At 30.6% G+C, this 12,831-nt stretch overlaps 1 protein-coding gene across 1 annotated transcript; it reads right to left on the bottom strand.

The window, feature by feature from the left end:
- Window positions 1–3,909: 3,909 nt before the first annotated feature.
- LOC114182003 lies at window positions 3,910–5,464 on the bottom strand. The gene is made up of 2 exons (XM_028068745.1): window positions 5,329–5,464; window positions 3,910–4,454 (listed from the first exon to the last, which is right to left on the bottom strand). Exons 1-2 carry the CDS (start codon window positions 5,462–5,464, stop codon window positions 3,910–3,912), a joined length of 681 nt encoding a protein of 226 aa, XP_027924546.1.
- Between the last annotated feature and the right edge of the window lie 7,367 nt (window positions 5,465–12,831).

Here is a 12,831-nt window from a genome sequence, read left to right as displayed (position 1 = left end):
TTAGTATTATTATTACTAGAATATAATAATATATTTAAAATAATGATAATAATAGGAATATTGCGGTTGGGGTAAACTCATTCCTTTTCTTGCACTCCCATCTTTGCTATTTGCACCTCAATATGTCAGGTTTTTAATTTTTTTTAAATTTTTTTTAACTAATCGTAAAAAGGTGGGTTAGATCAACGTAAGTATTTTATTTTATAAAAAAAATAACACGTGATACACCTTTTATCATGTAAGATAAACTTTGACATCAAAAAATAGGAATTAAAATCAATATTCTTAAAAGTAGATTTTAAGAGAGCAAACAGTATATAAATTTCGACCAGAAACTATTTTCAATTTTACGTAATACTTGAGGGATCAAAATATATTTCCTCCCAAAAGAAACATTGGTTTCTTAGTTCAACAAATCAAAATCTCTTCCTTTTTTTTCTATTGTTTTAGTGCTTGAAATTAAAATTGAGTAAATTATTTTTTTCTTAAGTTTTAGCTTGTAATTGTTTTTTCATTTTTTCAAGTGTTATTTCTTTTTCATGGAGATCCATGGGATTTATTTGATTTTCTTTTCTTTAGGTTGTCCATTGTACGATTCATGATATAAATCGTACGATACAATTCAGTCTTACTATGATACGAATTATGTGATGAATCGTTTTTGCTCTCAAATCGTGTTTGAATCGCATGAAACAAGTGAATCCGATTAAATTTGTGATTCATTTTTGCTCCTCTTTTATTCACGCATGCCTCTGTGCACAAGTTATATGCGTTCACGACTCTTTGTGCTCGCGCTTGCAACGCGGTGGTCGCATGGTGGTGCAATGGTCCTCTGTTTCGTGTAGGAAGGGTTGCTTTTGTTACGTGCAGGAGGGTGTTTCATATTTTAGGATTGATTTCAGGTGGTTAACGGTGACACAATCTAACCTTATGTATTTTTATGATCCTTAGTTCCCTGCAAATATCTAAAGACCTTTTTAACAGCTTTCCAGTGATCCATTTGGATCACTCAAGTATCTCCCTAAAGCATTAACAACAAAAGCAATATCGGGATGAGTACAAACTTGAGCATACATTAAACTACCAACAGCGGAAGCATATGGGATTTTTTTCATTTCAACTCTGTCATTATCATTTTGAGGACACTGAGATTTGGAGAGTTTGTCACCTTTTTGAACAGGTGCTGCACATGAGGAGCAAGAATGCATGTTAAACCTCTTGAGGACTTTATCTATGTATCCTCTTTGAGACAAACCAAGAATGCTTGTCACGAGAGATCTGAATGCCCAGAACAACAGAAGCATCACCAAGTCCTTCATATCAAAGTGGCTATTTAGTATAAATTTTTTCTCAATCAAAAGTTCAACACTACTACTAGCAAGAAGAATATCATCAACATATAAAACAAGAATGATGAAATGGCTCCCATTTTTCTTCAAGTAAATGCATTGATCTGAGGCATTTTCCTTGAAGCCAAAAGAAGTGACCACCTGATCAAATTTCAAATACCATTGCCTAGAAGCTTGTCTTAGTCCATAAATAGACTTCTTCAACCTGCAAACCAAATGCTGCTTACCTTTTTTAGCAAAACCATCAGATTGAACCATATACACTTCTTCAAATAGATCTCCATTCAAAAAAGCTGTTTTGACATCCATTTGATGAAACTCCAAATCAAAATGAGCTACTAAAGCCATAACAACACAAAAAGCATCCTTAGTAGAGACCGGTGAGAAAGTCTCCTTATAATCAATGCCATCCCTCTGACTATAGCCTTTTGCTACACGTCTGGATTTATACCTTTCAACTTTTCCATCTGGACTACGCTTAGTCTTGAAGACCCATTTACACCCAACTGGTTTACAACCTAGTGGCAAATCCACAAGATCCCAAACATCATTATGGGCCATAGAAGCTAACTCGTCATGCATAGCATTTAACCAATTATCACCATGAGAACTAGAGATAGCCTCTTCAAAAGTAGTAGGATCATCAACATTATTTAGATCATATTCATGCTCTTTAAGATACACTAGATAATCATCAGATATAGAAGACTTGCGTACTCTTTGAGATCTCCTCAAAGAAATTTCTTCAACAACATCATCGTGAACTTGTTCATCTACTACAGGTGATGTGGCATCCACAAGATCTGGAACAAATTCATTTTCATCACGGACAACTGGAACGACATTATCTGCAGGGAGATAAATGGATGGCACGGGAATAACAACATGGTCTTCTCTAAAAGTGACTGGTCGTGGTGTATTGCTCCCACTGTCCAAATCATCCTCAAAGAATACCGCACGGTCAGACTCAATAACCCGCATAGAGTGAGAAGGACAATAAAACTTGGTACCACGAGAACCCACACAATAACCAATAAAGAACCCACTGACAGTCTTGAGATCAAGTTTTTTTAACTGAGGATTATAAGGCCTCACCTTCGCCTTACAGCCCCACACATGGAAATGTCTCAAACTTGGCTTCTTCCCAGACATGAGTTCATAAGGAGTCTTTGAAACAGACTTGCTAGGTACTTGATTAAGAATATACACAGCAGTCCTTAAAACATCTCCCCAAAGGAAATCCGATAAAGAGGAATGACTCAACATACATCTCACCATCTCTAAAAGAGTGTGATTCCTCCTTTCTGCAACTCCATTTTGCTGAGGAGTACCAGGCATAGTATACTGAGCTTCAATACCACATTCATCAAGAAATCTAGCGAAAGGTCCAGGATTTCTTCCAGTCTCATCATATCTGCCATAATACTCTCCACCTCTGTCAGACCTTACACATTTTATCTTCTTTCCTGTTTTCAACTCAATAGCAGCTTTAAAAGACTTAAAAGCATCCAAGGAACTTGATTTTTCCTGTAGGAGATCTATCCAGCCAAAACAGGAATAATCGTCTATAAACGTAATAAAATACCTATATCCGCCCATGGAAGTGGGTGTGATAGGTCCACATATATCAGTATGAATAAGCTCCAACACATTATCACTCCTGTTTGCTCCTATATTCCTTACTTTTGCGGTAAGCTTACCCTTAACACAATCAACACAAGTATCAAAATCAGAAAAATCCAAATCATGCAGAATCCCCTCTTTAATCAACCTCTCAATCAGAGGTCTAGAAATATGTCCTAGACGTCTATGCCACAACATAGAGGAATTTTCATCAACTCTACTACGTTTATGTCCAATAACAGAATTAACAGACATATCATTCATATTCAGCATGTAAAGTCCATCATATAAAACTCCTGAGCCAACAATAATTGAATTGAAATAAACAAGTTTACCATTGCCAAATTCAAAAGTGTAGCCACATTTGTCCAAAATTGAAACTGAAATCAAATTTCTTCTCATAGAAGGTACATAAACAACATCTTTTAATAACAAAACATGTCCAGAAGGTAAATTTAAAGAAACTACTCTTATGTCTTCAACTAGTGCTCTAGCTCCATCTCCCATGATAATCTTGGACTCGACATCACTTAGTTTTCTCAGACTTGTGAACCCCTGTAAAGAATTCACAACATGAATAGTAGCACCCGAGTCTAACCACCAAGAATTGGGAGGAACATCAATAACATTAGATTCAAAACAAGCTAGAGCATATAGGAGTATACCTTCCTTATCAACATTCTTCTTCTTAAGAATATAACAATCAGCTATCTTGTGTCTAAATTTCTTATAATAGGCACAATTTCCCTTGAAGTACTTCTTCTTAGGCTCCAAAACCACTGGTGCTTTCCCTGTGTTCCCTTTTTCAAGACGAGATTTACCTTTGAAGCCCTTATTCACAGGTTTAGTGCTTGAAGTAGTAGCTGTAAACTGCACACTATGAGACTTGGTCTTTTTAATCGATGCTTCCTCTTGAGAAATAATAGCTATCATTTCATCAATTGTCCATTCCTCCTTTTTGAGTGTTGTAAGAAGTCTTCAACACATCAAACTGAGAAGGAAGAGATTCCATAACCTGCCAAATCAAGTAACTATCACCAAGATCTACCTTTAGAGATTTGAGTTTGTTATAATAGTGCACAAGCTTCATCATATGCTCATGAACACCACTGACACCATCATATTTGGTCTTCTCAAGAAGTGACAGATATTGACCCTTTTGAGCTTTAGCAAAAGTTTTAAACTTCTCACCAACTGATCTCATAAAATCCTTAGCATTGTCATTATCCGGAATGCTCTGTCGAATAGACTTCTCCATGGTATATCTCATCACCATCAGGCACACCCTGTTCGAGTGTTCCCATTTTTCACGAGAAGCTCTCTGGACAATAGTGGACTCAAGCGTAAGAGCTGAAGGTTCTGCTTCTCTCAAGGAAAAATCCATGTTGGTAGTTGCTAGATACAAATCCAAAGATTCTTTCCAATCCTCAAAATTTGTCCCATTTAAAGTTTTGACTGAAGTCAATGGCATAGGCAAAGAAGCTGGTATCAAAATAACAAAGAAACATTTAATACACACTTATTGTGTAAATAAACAAAATAAATGTTTCTGAATACACAGCAAAATATGCCTATGATATCAAATTATTTCTCATTCACTATGATCCCGCCTAAGGGTCCCGAATCATAATAAATAAGAAATAAAATAAAATATAAAATATAATAAAATACAATGCACATCTCATGTCAAAAGAAATCTAATACCGATAGGGTACAAGACAAATAATTAACATAATAAAATTCAAAAAATACATTGTATCAAGAAAAGTAAAATGCATTAATAATAAAATACCAATAGGGTATAATTAATATTAATGTAATATCAAATTAATTAATAAAATATTTAAATTGTATCATTTCCATAAAATTTCATACAAGTGTACCCACGATAGGTGAGTTAACAATTATATAAAATTATATCATGCTTAACAAAAATATAATAAATTATATAATGCATGAAATCATAATAATAATAATAATAACAATAATAATAATAATAACAATAATCGTTATTATTATTAATTTAATTATGATTTATTTATTTATTTATTTTATTATTATTAAATGTAATTATTTTATTATTATTATTATTAATTTAATTTTTTTAAGGTGCCGCTGCAATTTTTAGCCACACTCATTATAGTGAGGCTGGTGAACTGATAGATAATTAATGTTTTGAAAGATTCAAAAAAGAAACTGACGCACAGTGCACGTGGCCATTAAGGTGCGAAATATGTGCCACCAAAAGTGACCATCATCATTCTTTCGCACGGCCGCGAACAAAAAATGACCATCGCTGTGCACAAACAAAAACGACCTCCGATGCAGCATCGTGATCCTTGCAGACGGGACTAACACCTCATCTTCCTCCCTGCAACATTACTAGACACAAACAAGATCGCAACTCCCCAAAACGCACCCAAATTGGGAGCCACTGCAACGCCGCTTGAGAATGCGTCACCAAGACTTTGACCGCGAATCATGTCCACCATTGTAGGAAGAAGAAGGGTTCAAAAAAAAGTTTATTGGTCCGAAACTCAATTTGCACATGGCTACCAATTAGGATTTTCAAGAACAATTAGGTTTGCACTATGCAAACATATAAGAGGTTCTTCTGTGCAAACATAAAACTCACAAAATTGGGTCTGCCGAGAGAGAGAAGATTATCATTATTGGGGTTTCCTTAATTAGGGTTTTAAACATAATTAGGGTTTTAAACAGTAATTAATCCCCTCTATTAAATTTCCAATATTATGATACACTTTCCAAAAGAATAATGAATAATTATATTTTGTATCTTAATAGGCTCTGATATCAATTGATAGAAATAAAATATGTATAAGATACAATAATACAATATATTCAAGTATGAGTTAAAAATTGTGTACCTGAAACTAATGAAGGATCCATGGAAGCACGTAGTATGAGATGTTACTGTTCTCTTTCTGATGGATATTTTCAAACGTAAGAGTATTTTACGTTGTTACTTAAAAACTGACTAATGGGTATCAGTTTTATAACCCCTCAGCAGATACCAGGGACCTCTCACGATGTATCTGATTATTCAAGCCCATCACAGACCGTTTATTAAACAATCCAACCCCATCACGGATCGTTCATCAGAATACCCAAAATTATATATAAATATATATATATATATATATATATATATATATATATATATATTACCCATACAATAATTAATATTAACAAATAACTTAATTTATTATTAATGTTAATCCAAAATAATAACAACATAGAGAATAATAATTTTATATAATAAAATTATATAAAATATAACAGTAACTTCCTTTTACTTCTACACCCAAAACAAAAAGGTGACTATGAAAATAGTCACTGCATCCAATTTATTTTTTGGGTCAAATATTTATCAATCCATTTTTTTTTCTTTTAACAAAGGAGTTGGACATCCAACCTAAACCAATTCAATCATTATAATATTAATTTAACTTATTACTATATAACCACTCTTTTTTAATAAATATTAATTACACTTTACATGTTTGTATGTTATATTTTTTAAATGTTTGTGTCTTACGATTCACGATACGAAATATTGGCTTTTCGATACGCGATACAATTCATGATTCAACTACCATGGTCTATTGTTTCTTTTGTTTCTCTTTTTCATCTTTTGTTATAGTTATGCATTCTTATGTTGTTATTATGAAACCTAACAGTGATATCATAGTCAAGTTCATCTTAAGGATAACTCAAACGAGTATGATATAAAATATGTGAAAAATCTTAAAGTTTACAGCTTTCATGTATTGAAAGTATTCCATTTCAAGAAAGTGTGTCCCATTGTAGAACAATAATGCAAAAGAAGGGTCACCACTAAGATACTTGTACTTGAGAGAGAAGTGTTCTAATATTGAAGAGACTCACACTTGATGGGTAGATTGTTAGGGATTTACAGTGAATTAAAAGTTTTACATTGATTAAAAATGAGTAAGATGGACAATATATATGTAGAAGATCCCATAAACCTATTTGCCTTAAGGTTTTGGGTTGAAGATGATATTCTAGTTTCTTATATGAATTTGTTCATGCTAATTAGTGTCAGAGCTTCCTCGTTGCAAACACAAGGCATACTCATTTTTTTTCCTAAAACACTATTCTAATGAGAATATCGGTATACATAAAATGGGTTAGGGTCATGGCCAAAGTGAGTTTGGTCAACAAGACTTCAATTAACTTTTAGATATTTTTCAAAATTACATGAGTACTTGAAATAATCTAAAATGCAAATTGATTCCTAAATATTTTACATTAATTATAAATTGGTTCTTAATTGTTTTTTACTATTTGCAACTTAATTGAAAACTTAGCATCCAACCCAACTTGGGTTTGACTTGACCCCACTTGATATGGGTCCAACATGGGCCTGATAATTACTCAGCCTAATGTAGGCCTAACTTAACTCAATCTGACATTAAATTAACTTAGCTCAATGCGGGCTCAACTTTACTTGGCCGAATGTCGGCTTTACTTAACTCAGTCTAAGATGTGCTCGGTTCGACATGACCTAATGTGAACTTAAATCAAGTCAACACAATGCAGACTCTATTAACCTTGGCTAGACTTGGACCCTGCTTGACTTGGGCCTAACTTGATCAACTTACTTAACATGACCCTAGTCCAATGTTGTCCACCTTGACCTAGTGTAACAACCCAAAAAATTCTAACAGATATCAATTAGTAAGTACTTGATATCACAATGTTATTGATAACATTAACAATTAAACTTAAATGATTTACATTGCACTTCATAACTAGATAAATTAATTTGTCTTTTGAAATACATTCAAAAATAAAGTCATAAGTACTTCAAAATATAACTATGAACTTAATGGAGTTTTTCAAAAGGATAAACCTATGATATAAGATAGTCTTATATTATTTCTTTATATCCCTGGTCTAACTCCAAAGCCATTATCTCCATCAACTCTTATCTCTGCTCCCATATATATCAAATATACAATCATCGCATAAGAAAAGAAACAAGAGACACATAATTGCAAGTGTAAGCTCACTCTAAAAAGAATAAACTCAAATAGAAAGAGATCTCATCTTATCACAAAAGTTGTCCAACTAAAATTTTGAAATAGAATAAAATTTGTAAAAGTAAGGGTAAGCTAATGCATTAATAAAAATGATGAGAAATAATATGCTTGAAATAGTAACATATCAAAATACATATGAAGAATATCAAAATATATTTTAGAGGAAAATAAACTCTTAAATTATCTTGTCTCATTTCTTTTATATATCACTACTAAATTGCCCACTTAGTGAGCATTCTTTTTAAAGGTCAACATAAAAAATCACTAAATGCATTTAGAGAAAAAGCTTAATATAAAAGCGATAATAACTTATGGTAAAGAGTGTCAAAACAAATCTTTGATGGAAATCAATCCTTCACTTAGTCCTTCCCGTTTTCCCATTTAAACCAATCCATTACTTTAACTCAACAACATTGCACCTAACATGTTTGTTACCAAATCCTTCATTGATGGTCCAACACTCATGACTGATGTCCCCAAACCAAGTCATAACAGGGATAACCCCACTAGCTCCTGAAGTATGATCCTTTTCCATACCATATTGTCTACCCTATGGAGTCTCTTTTAACTCACATCACCTAGATGGCATAGTCTATGTGGGTTAGACACTAATTGAGTCAGGATAGTCTCACTCTCAAAATTCTTTTCAATACACTTGGACTTAACCTATATTAGCATTTTCCCCTTGGAAATAACTAATCTGGCAACCCCAACACTAAAATCTTCACACATACACATACATTGTCAAACATACAGTAATACAAACATAATTATAATAGAGAAAAACAAGGAAAACCATTTAGCAAAAAATAAACCACTTCTAGTATGGAGAGATTTCATAAAGTTATCGTCCATCGGTAATGCAACATACAAATGTGTTTTTATGCAATTTGAGCATTTTTCATCATCCTACATTCTTAAAAATTCAAACACAATGCCACATGCAATACTACCTTATTACAATACAAACATCTAGTCAAACATATTCATAACTTTTGCAACAATATTTCAAATTCACAAGTTTTTAATATCTTTAGATTAAGGTATTCAAGTACTTTAAGGCCTTTAAGAAAATCATTATATAACATAGAAAACATTCAATCCTAAAAATCTAAACAATAACTTTACCATAATAACATCAAATTCACACCATTCATTTTTTTTTTTATCTTATATGCTAACTCTTCCTACATACTTGTTCAATTTCACATTAATGCATTATCAACCACAATAAAACTTCTCATGTCCAACAATTCCACCATACCATCATCAAACCATACTCATTTGTAAATTTTCTCGTAAGTCAATCTCTCCTATAATTACATTCATACCCACTTCATTTTGAATAATTGTACCAATCACAATTAATCTATCTAAATCAACAATTTTTCATCATATGTATAACAATTTCACAACTCAAATCAAATCACCATTCCACAAGATTTCTTAACTATTCTAGTATCCAAATTATTATCACAAGTAACTACATTCATGAAAATCACCCTTCTCCTAAAAGTATTCCCAAATTACAAGAAACATATAACTACAACATTCATGACACGTATCTTTAAATTCAATAATGAAAAGTTAAACTTTGAATTAAATTAGCTTTTCTTACCTTACAAACTCTTCTTAGACTTGCTCTTTTCCTCCTAGCAACTTCGCACATACAAATCACTCTATCTACACAACAAAAAGACCTAAACAACTATCAAGACAAAACTTGATAATCTCCAAAAAAATGGAGTTTCATAAAGAATGAGGACAATGGCGGATCTTGACGAAAATTGTTAGGGGAGCCAAAATAATACATAAAAGATTTATATATTTAATTATTGTCACTAATAAAATAAAAATAAATACATAATTTAGTATAATAATAACTAAAAAAGAAATCACACATATCTAAAAAATTGTCAAAAGAAAATTCAATAATAATCAAACCACACTTAAAATTCAGTTATAAAAAACACAAAGTACAATATTTTTTTCTATTTTCATAAAATAAAAAATTAATATACAAGAGGCTGATTAAATAAATGATTAAACTAATATTTTATTATCAAGTGAGACAAGAGAAAATTACCTTATTCTTTATTTCTACAAGAATGGAAGAAAACCGCTGAAAGATGTGAGCAAAAATAATAGATATTTTTCTCTTTAGAAACAAAAGAAGATAGGTGAGAACAATTTGTGAGAAACCCAAGACATATAATGGAACTACAATTAAAATTCGGTTATAAAAAAACACACAGTATAATATTTTTTCTTCTATGTTCATAAAATAAAAAATTAATATAAAATAGGCTCATTAAATAAATTATTAAACTAATATTTCACTATCAATTAGACCAAATAATTACCTTCTTCTTTTTTCCTCGAGTATGGAAGAGAATAGAGGAGAAATAAGAGAAAAAATGATAGATTTTTTTCTCTTCAAAAACATAAGAAAACAGTTGAGAATGAGATATGAGGACAATTTGTGAAAAACTCAAGACATATAATGGAACCACTAAATTCGGTTATAAAAAAACACACAGTACAATATTTATTCATGAAATAAACAATTAATATAAAAGAGGATCATTAAATAAATTATTAAACTAATATTTCACTATCAATTGAGACAAAGAATTACCTTCTTCTTTTCTCCCATGAGAATGGAAGAGGACAAAGGAGAAATAAGAGCAAAAATAATAGATTTTTTTCTCTTCAAAACCAAAAAAAAAAAACATGTGAGAATGGAATATGAAAACAATTTGTGAGAAACTCAAACCATAATAAATAAATAAATAAAAAATATCTTGATAAATCTTTTTATTCTTTATTTTTTATTATATTTAATTTTATTATTTATTAACATTAATTATTATGTTTATAAAAGAAATAAAATATTTGATTTAATTATAATATATTTTTTAATATCTATAATATAAAAAAATTAAAAAATATATAATATAAAAAAAAATTAAAACTTTTGGAGGGGCCATGGCCCCTCCTTGCCCTAACAGTGCTCCGCCACTAAACGAGGAGAAACAACATGCAACCTAAAAAGGGGCATGCATGTAAAGAAAACAAAATTGCTCACTAGAAAAAAGCAGAATTCGAACTCAACCTTAAGAGAAATTGAAAGGGACTTTGATAGATTTCTTCATGTAGATTACTCCCGTAGTGTTGGATCTTAAAAGGATAAGAGACGAATCAAAAAATTTTGGAAGAGAGAATAAAGGTTTTAAGAAGAAACTAGGTTTTAGAGAGAATTTTTTTTTTGTTTCTCGAAGAAGAAAATACACACCTAGGATTGGTTGAACAAACATGGTCTCTATCTGATTCATGTGACTTTGTCGAGACTCAACTTGACCAGAACCCAACATGACCTAACATGAGTCATCTTAATTTGAATTGACTAACCTTAAACTGGATTCGATTTGACCTGACTTTCCTCAAATTGAATCTAGATTTAAAATATGTAAATGATTTTTGTTTTAAATATTTTTTAAATATTCATTTTTCATCTTATTTTTAAAATATTTTGTTACTTTAAATTGACATGCTAACATTTTGTTCCAATAAAAAATTTCTTATATTAAATGGGTTTTGTAAACTATTTTCATCCGACCCACATGGATATGGATTAAGATCAAACCCATCTCAAACCTTTTTCCCATATTTTTAAAAATCAATGTTCACTTTTTATATTGATTAGGCTATATAAATAATTTTGGTTGATTATTCTTCCAATAATTTTGGAGAATGATTTGTTTCACCAAATAGGTACATAATGCATTCAGAATCACCTTGAACTTCAGAGTAACATTAATGTTTTTCTTTTTCCTTTTCTACCTGTTGTATATTGTTATAGATTTTGAATGCAATGTTGTACAATGAAACCGAAATTAAGTAATGGACAATAAAGTCGCATACTTATTTTCCCTTTAAGATCACTTTTCAGCTGTATCCTATCTTAGTTCTTCTGAATATGTTTTATTTTTCTTATTCTAATTTGATTCATCATAAATTTAACCTATCGGTTTAAAGTAATAATTAAAATCATTTGACAACATTCACTTAATATAAAAATAAATGTAATTCAATATAACAGAAAAATAAAAATTATATTTGACCAAAAAGATATATCAAATAAATTATTAGAAAACTCAAATTAGAATATTTTGCTTCAAATATACAACTTCAATTTGAATACATACTCTTTCAGAACTTTAAATTTTAATATTTTAATTTTAATTACAATAATTAAAATAAACATGTCGTAAGTTAGCTTCTTTTTTTGGATTTATTTTTGTTTTCTTAAGTCCTTTAACCCGTAGTATTTTCAGCTTATTATAATCTAGACGATCATGCAATTTTAAGATAAAAAAAGTGAAATATTTATCGCATGAATGATTCATTATTAATCTATTTTTTCATATTTTTGTAATGACCTGTCGTAAAATTCATGCAAAATTACTGTGTAATAATAAATCAACATTATAGATTTATAAACCCTCTTCTTTGTTTCAAGCTTTTTGTGCATCTCTTATCATGAATCTGTATGAGTCTTTCTTAAACAGGTTAGTAGTTAAAATTTAGTATATTTATGAATAATTTTAACTATTTTAATAATGAGTATTAATTATTCTAATACTTTGTTAATTAACATACTTAAAATTCTTCTTTTGAGTCTTTAAAGATTGTGCATATTAAAATATTGAACTCAATAGTTAATGGTAAACAATTACATGTTAATTACTTCATTGATTTGGTGTTAATTT

Source organism: Vigna unguiculata, chromosome 1, assembly GCF_004118075.2.
Source record: "Vigna unguiculata cultivar IT97K-499-35 chromosome 1, ASM411807v1, whole genome shotgun sequence".
Taxonomy (NCBI): domain Eukaryota; kingdom Viridiplantae; phylum Streptophyta; class Magnoliopsida; order Fabales; family Fabaceae; genus Vigna; species Vigna unguiculata.
The sequence above is the reverse complement of the archived record's forward strand: the minus strand, read 5'-3'. Positions and strand labels throughout refer to the sequence as shown.